This window comes from Podarcis cretensis (assembly GCF_951804945.1).
Source record: "Podarcis cretensis genome assembly, chromosome: 6".
In the NCBI taxonomy this organism is placed as follows: domain Eukaryota; kingdom Metazoa; phylum Chordata; class Lepidosauria; order Squamata; family Lacertidae; genus Podarcis; species Podarcis cretensis.
Window position 1 is genome coordinate 77,923,505 of NC_137175.1, and position 15,439 is coordinate 77,938,943.

The 15,439-nt window shown below is 39.6% G+C and overlaps 1 protein-coding gene across 4 annotated transcripts in view; it reads left to right on the forward strand.

The window, feature by feature from the left end:
- ARHGAP29 (Rho GTPase activating protein 29) overlaps nt 1-14,852 on the forward strand; it is a 108,471-nt gene extending 93,619 nt beyond the window's left edge. For 3 of the 4 annotated variants that reach the window (XM_079981095.1, XM_079981094.1, XM_079981097.1), the window contains 12 exons: nt 618-808; nt 2,560-2,723; nt 3,085-3,213; nt 4,808-4,906; nt 5,840-6,003; nt 6,753-6,941; nt 7,038-7,175; nt 9,008-9,240; nt 9,566-9,878; nt 9,972-10,080; nt 10,537-10,647; nt 12,887-14,852. In XM_079981095.1, coding sequence (XP_079837221.1) covers nt 618-808; nt 2,560-2,723; nt 3,085-3,213; nt 4,808-4,906; nt 5,840-6,003; nt 6,753-6,941; nt 7,038-7,175; nt 9,008-9,240; nt 9,566-9,878; nt 9,972-10,080; nt 10,537-10,647; nt 12,887-13,776 — 2,730 coding nt within the window. In that variant the 3' untranslated portion in view covers nt 13,777-14,852. The remainder of the gene's footprint in view (nt 1-617; nt 809-2,559; nt 2,724-3,084; nt 3,214-4,807; nt 4,907-5,839; nt 6,004-6,752; nt 6,942-7,037; nt 7,176-9,007; nt 9,241-9,565; nt 9,879-9,971; nt 10,081-10,536; nt 10,648-12,886) is intronic. The other variant, XM_079981096.1, reaches the window with a different exon arrangement.
- Nucleotides 14,853-15,439: the final 587 nt, after the last annotated feature.

The following is a 15,439-nucleotide window of genomic DNA, read 5'->3' on the forward strand; positions in this document are numbered from 1 at the left end:
CTGATTAAGTAAAGTTTCCAAAAAACGTTGGTTTCTATCTAAACCAATTCTTTCATGAGTGAAATGCAGTTTCACTTGTGCAAAGTGGCTTCTATGAGTTCTACCAGTTCTTCTTCGCATTACAGCTCCCTGTGCCTACATCCCATGCTATGCTAGAGGGTCTCCCAAACCCTAGGAAGGGTTTTTCAGGCATTTAGGGGGCTTAAGCAAACTTTGGTGGGAACAACCTGTTGTGTAAGCAGAATTACACTCATGCTTCTTTGGATCCAAACCCAGTACCACTACAGGCAATCAAAATTCACACTTTCACTGACTTCTATCCATCAGTCTCACAAAACAGAGATTGGTTTAACTATAAATACATCTTGCATCCACATGCTTTCTTGAAACCTAAGTATACTGACAGAAAGGAAATGGAGAAGTTTAAGAAAAGTTGAGCAAACTATGACAGAAAGCTGTAATTGTGATAGGTGACATACAGGCTAGTTGTTGTTTTTTAATACCTGAAAAAAAATCATTTGTGACCTATTTTTGTAAGTTTTAAGAGATGTGGGGAATATTTCAAACCTTTGTTTCTTGAAATAACTCTATTTCATATATCTTTTTGTTCCACCCAGGCAACAGTTAACCTGTTCCAGATGCAGCATGCCCAGGTTGTGTCTCTACCAGTTAACTGTCAGTCCCTCTGTGAGAGTGCCAAGCTTTATGACCCAGGACAGAAGTTCTCAGAGTTTGTGAAGAATTTGCCAAAAGATGATGTTCCCATTGAATCGGGTTCCTTTGAAACTCAGAGCTCCCAGGTTGGAGGGTGAGAGCTCAGATACCATCTTCGCTTACTTGGCAGCAAATGTGAACAAAATGCTAGAGGAATGTAGATAGAAAATAAAAGAGAGAAAGAACTTGTTACTTTAATAAGTCAGGCATTGTTGAAAAGTGAATGGAAATGGGTCCTAAAAGACAGGTGACTTTTCATAGTGTAGAGCAGAGTTTAGTATTTGTTGTTGTTTTTTGCTGAGGATTTTTTTCCCCATTTAGCCAAAAAAAGAAAGATATGGAGAAGGTACCTCAGCTTGCACAAGTTCTTAGCTCTCACTTAAGTTCGTTGTTCAGCCATTTGCGGCAACAGTTGATGCTTATCACTATGTCTATTCTTGTTGCTGAGCACGAGAATTTGGGACAAGTGGGACTTGCAACAAAAAATACTGCAGCATGAAAAATTCCTGGTCAGGATACTGCATTCTGTTACATCCTCTCTCCCCATTTTCCAGTCGTCCTCCTCCCACCAGAAAGTCAACATTCTATGGCTGTTGAAGATGCTCAGTCCTCATTGAGATGTTTTGGTGGTTCACCCCTAAAGGCTACTTTGTCTTAAAAAATATTGTACATTAAACCTTGGGGTTTCCAGAAGTTTGCTGATAACCTCCTCTTTTGAACATGGGTGGTGCCATTTAGATTACATAAGCAACGTTCCCTGTCTGAGTATTGGAGATAAGAGGGTAGAATGATGGAAGCAGTATTCGAAGTTAGGCCTCTGGGCTCTTATACTGCTTAACCTCTGCAAGACATTCATAAAAAGCCTGGAAATGTTTTATTTATAAAAACTTTTTTTTGCAACATTTAATATCAGTATTAAGTCAGCTTTGGAACTTGATTAAATTCTCATTTTATGTTTTCCGTTTCAAAAAAGCTGGATATAAGAAAATGTAACTCTTTCAAAAGTTCTTAACTTAAAGCTTGAGGTAATAATAGCCAATAAATTAAAAGTTAGTCTTGGGATACTTGTCTGTAGACTTCCTGCCTGTCATTAATTTGTTTTAAATCTATGCTCCAACATTTCCAGAGATAAAAGGGGCTTTCACATGCACTTCAACTAAGTCATCCAAAGAGAGGACCTATTTTAGTCTTTTGTTTTGAGCTCTCTCGTGATAAATTACTATTATGATTGATAACTAAGTTGTTAAGGCTATTACTTAGGGAGACATGGGCAGCTTCTGTTGTGCTGAGAGGAGAAAAGCTGATTAAGCATAGACTTCCTGCTGCTGAACATGACTAATAAGCTCTTTCTGTATTTGGATGTTGTGGATTTTTTTTTATTATTATCTAAAATTAGGGTGCAAATATAAGAAGGCAGTGGAAGTTGCATTTGACAACTTAATTACAAAAGTCCGGTGCAGTATTGGTATGCCTTACACCTCAACTGCAAACTGAATCAATCTACTCTGCTGATGGATAAATGCTGTAAGCACCAAAAGCTTACATTTGAAAATAAAATACTGGATGAAACAAATTTCATCCTACCACAGAGAGTCCCACAACTAACTAATAAATATTATATGCCCTTGTTCTTTGTTCAAACACATACACTCACTTCATTTCAAAACAAGGCAAAAAAGCACAAAATCCAACTCAGGACATGCTCTAGTTGGACTAACCTGTCCCCTCCATCTACTGTCTACTGTCCTGTGGGAACGATTCAGGAGATGGGGGCAGGCAAAGAGCCTTGGAGCCTGCTAGGGGGTGGATATTTCCAAAAATAAAAATGTGTTTTCCTCTCCCCAGGGTTTTCAGTAAACGATCAAACAATGTCCATGCATCACAAGGAAATTTATCCCAGTGCTCAGGAGATTTTCCCGCTCAGTTACTAGAAGACATCACAAATCCAAGCTGTCATCGATCTCAAAAGATTGGAGAAAAAAGATCATCAAGCACCACAGATGTCTCTGGTAATATTTTAGTAGGTTTCTAAATCTTCATGGTAAAGTAGTCTTCCTTTAAAGGTCACTACAGTAACCCATTGCCAGTACTCAGATGGTTATTGTAATAAACAAAAGATCATAATTAAATTAAAACTTTTTAGGTTATTGGGGTTTTGCTTTCTGTTTTGTTTTATTTTTCACTGATTTTTTATTTTAACAGTACTTATTTTGGCAAACCGGATAAAATATGACTAGAAGCTGTTCTGCTTCCAGCACAAACCAAGCAGCAAAAGTAGAGAATTGTTGAAATGCTTGTAATTTAATAGTACAAGGTTGACTTTAATATTTTATTTTACCATTTGAGTTCATTCTTTTTCTTTTCTTACAGCTGTGCGTGGCCCCCCACCATTCAGATCCTGGTCAGTTGGTAACCAGAGTGGAGGAATGTGCAGTGATTCTGAAAGTGCGGGAGGAAGCAGTGAATCACGGTCTGTAGACTCTCCATCTGCAAGCCCAGGTACAGAGAATATTAATTTTCAAACACTAATAAATAGTATCTATTGGATGAAATTTCCAGTTTCAGCAGCAGTGGGCAGGGGAAGGCATAACTGGAGTGGACTGACAGACTACCATCTGGGGCAGAGGATAGATGTTTGGCCCCTGTCCTCCATTTTCATTGCCCCACTCTCTGATCTAGCCAGCTTGGGACTTCATGGTCTTGGTGACAGCCATGGGGCTGTGTCAACTGGTCATCAGTCCAGCACATTACGCAGGGCACAACCTTGAAGTTGTTTTTACCGCCAAGTGATATAAGGGATGGGCCATAGATTGGGTGGTATGTGTGTGTGTAACCTTGTCATAGTTGAACCATTATCTGGTAAAGTTCGAACTAGTGGTGACAGTTTCCCTCCCTGTAAGGGTGGTGGGCTTGTTTGGATGGCCCACCCTCAGAGGCTGATGTAACCTGAGGAGTTCCTGAATGCTCTGGAAGAATCTTTGGTATTCTGGGGAGCTTTGGGCTATGGAAAATCATGTGAAGACTAAAGCGCAAGTGGGGCAAGTCTCATTCTGAATCCAACTGAACACTGGCTAGTGCTCATAATCATGCCTACTATGTGGCAATGCAGATTGCAAAGAATGCTAATTTTGTAGCTTGCGTTACCTCCTCTAGTAGCTGGTTGACAGTTTTATTGTGAACTGTCTGAAAGTTACTGACTCCCATTGTGGGTCTGCTGTGACCAACTGACTACATCCTTTGAGGATAAAGTCACATGACTTTCGAGTGAACTTGACTCTTCATTTGTCGCAGTTCCGGATGAAGTACCCAATGCCAAGATCAGTGATATGTTGTGGGATCAGTTTCAGGTTATGCAGGCAGCTGATGTGGACAAGGTGCTGATGGTCACACACCCAACCACATGCCCTCTTGACCCCTGTCCCACCTGGCTTATTAAATATAGGAGATGGAGTTGCAGGAGGTCATACTTTCTGCCTTGAATGAATTGCGGATGTGGCCTCTCCTATAGAAACCAGCCCTGGACCTCATGGACTAGAATAACTATCAACCAGCTGCAAATACCCCCTTTGGGGATGGGGAATAGTGGAGAGAGTTGTGGTAGGGTATCACCTAGCATTCTTGGATGACAGATAGTTTAGATTTGTTTCAATCTGGGTTCAGACCTGGTCATAGGACTGAATTTCCCTAACAGATGACCTTACAGAGAGCTGGACAAGGACAGTTTGCCCTTTCTCTTGCTTCTTGATCTTTCTGTGGCTTTTGATACCACTTACCATAGGAATAGGGGGCACTGTGATACAGTGGTTTCTGTCCTACCTATGAGACAGAGTCCAGAGAGTAGCACTGAGATAGTGGGATTTTTTAGCCCCTGGCGTTTATGGCCTAGTCAAATTATAATAATCTTTTGAATGCCTTTATATACTTGTTTTTAACTGCTTTTGTAAAGAATTTCAATGTTTTATTTCATATATTTTGTAAACTACTTAGAGGTTTTCTTACATTCAAGCAGTATATAATTTTAATTTAAATATATAGATAGAATTAAATAGGTGGCTTCTTTTAAAGTCTGAAAAAAGCCTTGCCTCTTTCTTAGGGGACTTTAAAAGAAGGCTTCCCCGGACACCATCTACTGGTACCATGTCATCTGCAGATGATCTTGATGAAAGAGAACCACCTTCACCTTCAGACTCTGGTAATGTATCTTCATAATTGAATTAATAATTTGCTGCAAGTAGGCTTCATGGTATTAATCATATTTGGATGCCCTTCCCTGAGTTTTGTTAAAAGAGAGTAGGGAACCAGAGATAATTGGAATGTTTGCCTCGTCGGATCAAAGAAGTAGATTAGCGTATCCTCTCAGCTTAACATACACTAAGAACTGGAACTCTTTTCTCCAGTTTAGAAAAATTTAGGCTTAACTGCTTAGTTATAATGCCAATGTTTCTGCTAAATGCCTGCTTGATAGCAGAGTGGAAAGTAGTAAGCAGCTTCTCTTCTGGCTTGCATGATGCATTGGCAGGAAACTTCAAAGCCCACCATATGTTTGAGCTTGTAGAAATGCATGACTGGACAAAGGTTTTTTTTTTTTTTTTTCCAAAAACAGAAGTACAAGATTGGGAGCTATTCCATATAATTATTAAATGATTCAAATTGTTCCTCAGCCCTTCTAAGGCTGCAATCTTCTACATGCATGCTCAGGATTATGGTTTCATGTTAAGGCCTCATTTCAGAGTATCTGAATGGAAACATGCAAATATATTAGGAGGTAGAAAAGTGTGTGTGTGTGTGTGTGTGTGTGTGTGTGTGTGTGTACCCACACAAAGATGTCTTTTTTATTTCCCTTGGTACACTTTTTTAAATACACAAGTCAGAGCTAGTGCTGTACAGTCAATGACCATTTCACTGCTGACACTGCTTGCAAAGGAGTGACAGATGGAGGCCCCACTCACCTGTCAAAATGGCCCACAGGCAAGCCTGTGTATTGTATATTCTTACAATAGTGACCCCTGGGTGTAGTTTATGTAACCAATAAACATATTTCAGTTTATAAAGAACTTGTTTTTCTATTATGCCATCCCCCCCCCTTAGTACATTAAAGAGCTAATAACAGAATTTGTGTTCTAAGGTTTGAATGATCTAGCATCTGAAATGACCAGTTCACCTGGACCTTTTCGAAACACGATTTTATCTAAGGCAGCACAAACCCACAAACTGCGGAAGCTGAGGGCTCCATCTAAATGCAGAGAATGTGATAGTCTGGTGGTATTTCATGGAGCAGAGTGTGAAGAGGTAAGAAATTCAAGCATTGTTTGGCTTCCCTGGGGGAGGCTGTGTTGCTGCTGTCAGATCATGTGAAAATTTTGCTCTCTGTAGGTTAAAGGGCTTCTTTCACTATGAGGTGCTCTGGAGATGTGAGGTAACTGATTTGAAGCAGCCAGTGCTGGTGTCAGGGCATTTTGCGCCTTAGATGAACTCCCAAGTTGCTGCTCCCCTCTTCACTCATGACCAATTGAATGGCTCAAAGCCCCCACCCCCACCCCCTCCAAAAAAAAAACGCTGCTAGGTTATCCAGGCTTCAACCTGGAGCTCATTGAGACTTAAGACCCAAACTACATGTTAAATGGGAAGTCCATTATAGGTTCTTGTGATTTTTAAAAAATGCAGCTTTGGGGGTTGCCAAGTGGATTGAAGTAGTGACATGTTTTCCTGTGTAGAGATAAGCACTATGTGAAGAAAAAATGTCAAGTACAACACAAATGCCTGTTAAGTTTATACATAAGTCAACTGGCCCTTGCCCATCTTGGTTGATTAAGGCTGCATGAGCAAAACTGAGCCCTCTCCTTATTGTCGTGATTAATGAAGCTTTGGCAGAGAGGTCAATGCTTGTATTTTGGATCGGCCCCACTTTTAAGAGCCTATTGGACTCAGACGATCTAAAAATTATTTCCCCTTTTAAGTTTTAGGACAAGATGCTATTGCTCTGCTATCATTATGGACAGGGTTTGAAAGGACCTTCATTTCTGTTACATTTCCTCTAGTGTTCACTTGCCTGTCACAAGAAGTGCTTGGAGACTTTAGCTATTCAGTGTGGACACAAAAAACTCCATGGAAGACTTCATCTATTTGGAGTTGAGTTTACGCAAGCTGCTAAAAATTCCCCAGATGGCATCCCCTTCATCATAAAAAAGTGCACCTCTGAAATTGAAAGCCGAGCCCTAAATGTAAAGGTAAATATTCAGTGAATAGATGAATCAACACCCCTGTCTTTAAAATAGCTTACATTTTGGTTTTGCAAGTACTTACAACTTTTTCTTATATAAAAGGGTATATATCGTGTGAATGGAGCCAAATCAAGAGTTGAAAAGCTTTGTCAAGCTTTTGAAAATGGAAAGGACTTGGTGGAATTATCTGAACTCTATGCACATGACATAAGTAATGTTCTTAAATTATATCTTCGCCAGGTAAATATGCATAATTCTCTTGTTTCATCTGACTAGCAAATTAAGTATAAATGGGAGGCTTGCTGTTTTTTAGTCTTTCATATGTCTGAATTTTGAAACACTTGGTGGGAGGATTCATCTTTGAAGCTGCTGCTTACTTGTTACTTGCACCCAGTGGATAGGGAAAAGGGGCAAGTAATACTCCTAAAATGGTTAAACTTTTTTGTCTCTGAGCCAATGAAATTGCTCCCTACTAGCTTATGGGGAGACATAGTGCTGGGTCCTAATTCCGACGTATTAACCATATAAATGTTAGATTTTTAATAGTTTGTATTAATGCTAGGTTGCAAATTAGCTTCAGTTTTTTAAAAAAACTGAGCTGTATTTTTGTAGCTTCTTTTTAAGTAAAACCTGAAAGTTCCACTTATGGTGTCAGGTGCTGCACAGCATAGCAGGAGTGTACTTTAACCATTTGTTTTAATGGGAGACTTCCAGAACTCCCACCTAGAAGCAGAATACAAATAATATTTGAAAACAAAATAAATGAGAACCTTGAATGCCAGAATAAATGTGGATACTTCCTCTTTTTCCTGTATTACTAAAAATATAGTGGAAATTTGTTGAGGTCTGCTTGCGAAGCTGATTTTTGTGTGACTTGATCCTAGACATCTGTTGGAAACTTGTAATTAAGATATTTTGGGCCACTATGAGAAAACACTTGTCTTAAATTGCATTTGTTGTGCCACTAAAGCCAGCAATACTAAAATCAGGCAACAAATTTGACTGGCTGTGGATTTTGGGGAGAAAGCCTCAGCGCCTAGGGCTTGCCGATCGAAAGGTCGGCGGTTCGAATCCCTGCGGCGGGGTGCGCTCCCGCTGCTCGGTCCCAGCGCCTGCCAACCTAGCAGTTCGAAAGCACCTCCGGGTGCAAGTAGATAAATAGGGACCGCTTACCAGCGGGAAGGTAAACGGCGTTTCCGTGTGCGGCTCTGGCTCGCCAGAGCAGCGATGTCACGCTGGCCACGTGACCCGGAAGTGTCTCCGGACAGCGCTGGCCCCTGGCCTCTTAAGTGAGATGGGCGCACAACCCCAGAGTCTGTCAAGACTGGCCCGTACGGGCAGGGGTACCTTTACCTTTACCTTTACCTTTATTTAACAAGCTGAGATGTTGAAGCAGGTTGATTCCGCCACCCAAGAAGCATTCTAATCCTTCAGAAAATGTTCCTTGAGAAGCAAGTTGTAATAGGCTGAAAGCACTTGCCTTTTTGCCAGTGAAGCTGTTTTGACATTTTGCATGGGCCACAGGCGATACCTAACTTTGCTGAAGGTCAAGTGAGAATACTGTTTGCCTATACTCAATATGAAAAGGGTATTTTATATTCTTGAATCAATTACAAGGGTTTGGTTTGATGGGGTAGTTTAAATTTAGCAGCAACTTTACTGAAAAAGACTGGTTTCTCTCTGTTCTCTATACCCTATCTATGGATGTCTGGTAGGTATACAGAAGAGGAGACTTGCCAGTCTCTTTGATGTTGTAAAAGGACAGACTAGTGTCACTACCTATGGGACTCTTGTTGCTGTATTCGTTTTTTTAAAATATATACTATTAGTGAACAATTTAAAAAACTAACATTTCTGTTAATAATTTGGGTTTCTTACTTTATCAATAAATACCACCTCATTTGCTTGCAGTATCTTACTTACACAGAGACTAAGTGACATCAGTAAAACTAAAGCTCAGAAGCCTCTCAAAAAAGAAAAGGAACTAGACTAGACATCAGGAAGTAATAGGAAGGAAACAGTTGACTTGAGCTAAAATTGAAGTCTGAAATTTCTGACGTTCTTTCCCTCAGCTCCCTGAACCTTTGATTTTGTTTCGGCTTTATAATGAATTCATTGGCCTTGCAAAGGAGAGCCAAAGTATTAATGAAGAACTGGATATGAAACGGATGAGCCCCAGGTCCAAAAAAAGACAGTCAGTGTGTATTGAACTGAATAGGATCATTCTTAAAATCAAAGATCTACTGAAACAGCTGCCTGCACCAAACTATAACACACTCCAGTTTCTTTTAGGTCATCTGTACAGGTAAGGGAACTTCAACTCAGCCTGTACATATACATTCAGAAATATGCGTTAAGCATGGGTTTATTTGTTAACAGTAAAGATCTGTGTATTTCTTGTAGCAAGCAGTATTTTTGTTGTGTTCCTAGCTGGTGGTATGAACATATTAATATTAACGAGGCTTAATATTTCCTTCTCTCTTTTTCAACTTGTTAACACTAATTGGATGATGATGATGATAGTGAAATTAATGTGGAGATTTGGGTAGTGTTGGTTTTGTAGCGTATGTACCATGTTGGGTTCGTACCAATGTTCAAAAAGCCTCTCTGGATTTTGTTCTTTTATGCAGGGTTACTGAGCAATCCGATGAAAATAAAATGTCTGCCAGCAACCTTGGTATTATATTTGGCCCAACTCTGATCAGGCCACGTCAGACAGATGCTACCCTTTCTCTCTCTTCACTTGTGGACTATCCATATCAGGCCCGGGTAGTTGAGCTCCTCATTACCTATTATGAGAAGATCTTTGATATTTCGCCGCAGCCTTTATCACCTGCACCTCGGTTAGAAGACAGTGCTGCTTGCGCTAAAAGTATTTTAACAGCTGAAGATAGAGATCCATATCAGCAACGAAAAACGTCGCCCTGTGCTGCTGTGAAAGAAGTGAGTGTCTGCTGTGAAACAATAACTTTCATTTACTGCATTGAACTTGTGCTAGTGTACTCAGCCAATTTTTAATATTGCTGTTATTGACAGAGCATCCAGTTGGTCCAAAATGAGAGGAAGGATTCAGAGGCTAGTATATCATTTGAAGAACCAGATGGCGGCAAAGACACCCACCAGAATTCTGATGCATTAGTGACAGGTTAGTGTTTTGCATTTCTACAGTACAATAGATGGATAGAAAAATGAAGCAGAACTTTTATTCACGTGTTCACTGCATGTCATTCTTCATTAAAAGGACAAGTACAGTGGTACCTCGGGTTACATATGTTTCAGGTTACAGACTCCACTAAACCAGAAATATTACCTCGGGTTAAGAATTTTGCTTCAGGATGAGAACAGAAATCATGCTCTGGCAGCGCAGCGGCAGTGGGAGGCCCCATTAGCTAAAGTGGTGCTTCAGGTTAAGAACAGTTTCAGGTTAAGAACAGACCCCCGGAACGAATTAAGTATTTAACCCAAGGTACCACTGTATTGACATTTGCTATGGAATCCATAGAGCAGATTGAAAATGCATCGGGCTTATAGTCACTATCACATTAGGCTTTCCTGTTGAGATTTAACTATTTATGTTGCTGGCTGTGTTCATATTTCCTAGAATGGAACTCCAAACTTGGAACTAAACAGAGTCTTGGTAGAAGGAATTCTCCTTCAGAACCCTCTCCTGTCTCAGTTTTAGAAAACCACATTGCACCAGCAAAAGATCCAGGTCAGTTTCCTGAATTGCAAGTATTCATACAGCTATCTTGCTATCCTTCAGGTTCCTGTATGTTCAGGTACAAAATAAACCTTTCGTTATTATGACTTCTGTTGGTGCAATGAAAAGAAGCCTATTCTTAGTTGACAGCTTACTGTCTCAGCACATCGCGTGTGTTTAAAAAGCACATTGTTATGAAGCCTTTTCAAAGGGTGGTTATGCTGCTTTTGAGTTATTGGCCATGTTTGGAAAGTCAGGTCTCAGTTCAATAAGTGGAGATGTGAACGAGCTTCATCTGTCTACATGCAGATGTTTTACTCAACCCTTTACAAGAAAAGGGAAACAAGACAGGAAACTGCTGTTAGCCATAGCTTCCCATTACATCCTAACAGCAAGCAAGCCTGAAAATGAAGCCATGGGTTAAAGTTGGCTTCCATATCCTGATTCGTTTAGACAACATTAATCATAATTGACAGTTCAAACATAACAGGAAACTGTTTTTCAGTGAAAAAATGCCTTGAGTTCCCTCAAGTAACAGAAACCTAAAGCTAATTTGCTTTATTTAAGTAGATAAAATGTATGTAATTAAGAACTGTGCAAGACAAAGGCATATATAGGCCTATGAATAAGAGCATGGGTAGGCAAACTAAGGCCCGGTGGCCAGATGTGGCCCAACTGCCTTCTAAATCCGGCCCGCTGATGGTCCGGGAATCAGAGTGTTTTTACATGAGTAGAATGTGTGCTTTTATTTAAAATGCCTCTCTGGGTTATTTGTGGGGCATAGGAATTCGTTCATATTTTTTCCCAAAATATAGTCCCCCCCACCAAGGTCTGAGGGACAGTGGACCGGCCCCCCGCTGAAAAAGTTTGCTAATCCCTGAGTAAGAGTATAGTAAGAGACCTGTTGGTTTAGACCAAGGACCCATCTAATCTAGCATTCTTTTCTCAAAGTGGTTGACCAGATGTTGATGGGAAGCCTGCAAGCAGGCCATGAGTGCAATAGCACTCCTTCTTCTTGTGATTCCCAGCAACTGGTGTTCATAAGCATACCACAAATGGTGTTTAGAAATACACTGGAGGTCATGGTTAGCTATGACATACATGCCTAGTAGCCATTGTCAGCCTTATCCCCCCCCCAATGAATTTGTCTAAAGCCCTTTTTGAAACAATTCAAGTTCGTAGCCTACTTGTGGTAGAAAATTCCATTCTTTAAGTATGCACTGTGTGAAGAAGTACTTCCTTTTTTGTCTCATTAATCTTCTAACATTCAGCTTCATTGGATGTCCCTGGGTTCTAATATCGGGAGAGAAGGAGGAAAACTCCCCACCCACTTCATAACTTTACATAAATAGACGTTTATCAAATGCTAATTTCCTTTCATTATACTAATGATGCCCCTAATGTAAATAATCTTGTGAGTGAGGGATAACAACCATTTTTTCACTCTGTTTGAAAGAGAATAATATGGAGAGGGATAAAAATCCAAAGCAGCTGTTTAAAGCAGTATATTTATACTTGTTGGCCCAATATATTAGCTTTTTCCTGAGGTCTGTAAAAAGGCTTCCTTCCTGCCTTTCCCAGAAGAGACCTTTGATTCCTCCCAGGCTGATTTATCCTAACTATTGGGTTGTTCTTGTGAAAAAGTTGATAGAAATAGGACTAAGATCTCTTTTTGATTCATATCCAGAACTCTTTAAATGGAAGCTTCCTCCATGGCTTATATAGTACTATAATCCTAAATTGTAGGTATGGATACAGGTACAAATCAGGGTGATTGGGTGCTGCAGTCTTTAATGCAAACTGTTCTACTTAAACTGACTCTGCAAGTCCTTAGTCTGCCTTATGGGGTAGGAAGATGAAAAGTCTCTTTGTGGCTTGCAGGTGTCAAATCGTTTGAAACAGTATGTCTGGCACTTTTTATTTTATTTATAAAAAGATTTAAATACCGCTGTATCATAAAAATATATAACAGCCATTTGCAACAATATTGAAACATAAAATCAAACAATAAAATCATAAAAAGTTAAAAACAAAAAGAAATTAAAAGCAAACTTTAAAAATAGCCTGGAATTAATATGGTCTTGAATATAATGGCAATATTGGTGTTCTCTGCTTGTTCTCTAAGAGGTGTGATCTTCTAAAATATACTTAGTTGCATTTAGAGACCAGTTTGATTTCTGGCTAATGTTATTCAAAGTTAATGCTTTCTGATGGCAAACTGACAGTCAAAATAAATGTTTTTCTTCCTTAGGCAATGCTGTGGCTGCAGTTTCAGATCCAGATAATGAGCAGTCTCCCCCTCAAGTTGAAGATGGTGTTAAAGCCAGTCACCTTTTAAGACCGAATCGTCAAATAACCAAAGTTCAGTTACGCACTCATAGGACAAAGCCAGTTGTTCGTCCTGTGAGTTTACCTCTAGGTCAAATGCTTCCTCCCTGTGTTTTGAATGAGAGAAACTCACGAAATGCAGGTCTAAGTACAGAAAATATTGGCAGAAGTCCTGTAATTGAAGAAGTTTCCGAGACGCAGCCACTTCCAGCTGTAAATGCCGGCTGTAGGCTTTCTTGCTTTGACCCACAGACTCTGAAGAAAACTTGGGACAAGCAATATAAGCAGTATGATATGACTGCAAGGACAGCAATGATTGTGACTAATATACCCCAGGAGAACCGAACACATGACTCTGTAAACTCAAGTGCCTTAACTACACATAGCAACCTTGCTAGCAACTCAGTAAATGCCATACTTCCCAATAAGCCATATACGGTACCTGTCAGGGCTGCAAGGGCAACAGCAGAAGGGCATTCCTCAGACTCTAATACGCTTGCTGCTTTCAGAACACCGAGAACTTTGCAACCACCACCAGGGACATTCTATAAGCCACCACCCATCAGTAAGGCCAAACAGAGCGATGAGAGCTTGGCACCCAAACCATGTGCAGCAGTCGTCAGAGATGAGACTCCACAGCTAGTTGTGAACCCTGGGCTTGTCCAAGGCTCCTTGGGCTCCTCTGGCCAACATGCAAAGCAACAAAAACCCACTTCTGAAGCTCTTTCCCCTACAGACTTGAAGCCCACCTACCAGAGATTAAGGCCAAAGAGGATGCAAGAACTAGAACACAGGGAAGCTCACTTTGTATAGGGTAACAACTGCTATACAACCTTTCAATGGGGAACTTTTTTTTTTTTTTTTTTGGTAGAGGATTTCATCTTCGTGCCATATATTGGAATTATTTTTATATATGCCTGTATAGACTTTTAAAAATATGGGATGTGTTTAAAAAAGAAAAGAAAAAAAGCTGTGAAGAACCATGAAGTTATTTTTTTCATTCATTAGATTTTTCTCGGAGAGTATTTAAATGCATTCCAAATATAGAAAAAGTTAATAAGGAGGCACATTCAAAAGCCCTATAATCAAATTTCATGTGTGGAATTGTACTATTGCTTGTGAAAGGCAATTTATTATGCATGGGTGCAGCAATGAAAGTAGCCACTTTCTCAGAGTAAATGATTTGTCAAGACTGCAGGGTATATGAAATACAGCTACTTTAATTTAAGAATAAACCAAAGCTTGAAGCAGTGCTCTAAGTGTCTGTAATCAGTTCCCTCCCCCTGACTCTGTGCAATGAAATGCGCCTGAATAGATTATGTACTGGCCAGCATGGCCTTTGTATATTGTGTGTGAATATACATATATAGTTTTATATACCAATTGATTTTTTTTTACTATCTATGTTGTTGCTTAAAAGTTGTTTGTACAGGAAAGATGCATTATTAAGCTTTACTATAAAGATATTTAAAAAGTGTTCTCATCCAGTTACCAAGTGGTTTAAATGCACAAAACCTAGCTGGCTTATTGCCTTTCAGTTGAAAATAATGTGGAAGTTCCTTGTTACTAATAAGCTATCATTTCCCCCTTACTGTAGAAAGCTCCTTTTATTGCTTGGTATAGATGAAGAATATAGGTCTGAGATTTAGTGAAATAGATAAAAATAACCAAAAAGCCAGCATTTAGTAAGTGCATTGAGTGGTTTTTCACTCTGTATTAAAAATTGTTTTTATATGTACACTGTTGCTTTAAAAAATATACATTAACATGTTAATGTTTCACTGACTCCATGTATTCTATTATGCTTCATCTTACTGTATATAGAGCCATTTACATGTTAATATAATATACCATGTATCAATATATACACTCAAGTTTCTTTAAAGTTATTCTGTACAGATGGGTTTGTATTTCTGTTGCACATTAAAATGCTGGTAATGTTATGAGTAAATCTTAAAAGACAACAGTAAATGGTGGGGGTAACTTTCTTTTAACAAATCTGCTTTTAAACAGATATTTCAAAATGAAAAGGGGTGGATGTCAGCAAGATTTTATCCAGCCTCTGGGGGCCCTCCCAACCATCAAGTCTTCAGTACGGCCAGAGGGAGAGCATCATTTATGATGCTGGTAAACAGCCTGTCTGTGGTAGGCTGCAGGTTTTCCTGACATACTGATGAAAAACAGTATTCTTCTGGAGGAAAGGGGTTATTGATATGATGTAATGGCCTGATTATGCTTGTGGAGATTGCTGCAGTAGTTCATTGTAGCATGTATGTTGTTTCCTTCTGTGCTGATACATTTGGTATAATTTGTTTCTGCATACCTGCGTTTAAGAAGTTGGTACTCTCAAGACAGATGTGGCCATACATATTGTCCCGCTTTAGCCCTAAATGGCTTATCACTTCTGAAGTAGGCAGAAAGAAGTGGCCAAGCAGGATGCTTAAAAAGCAGCAGATAAAATGATAAAAGTGGATAA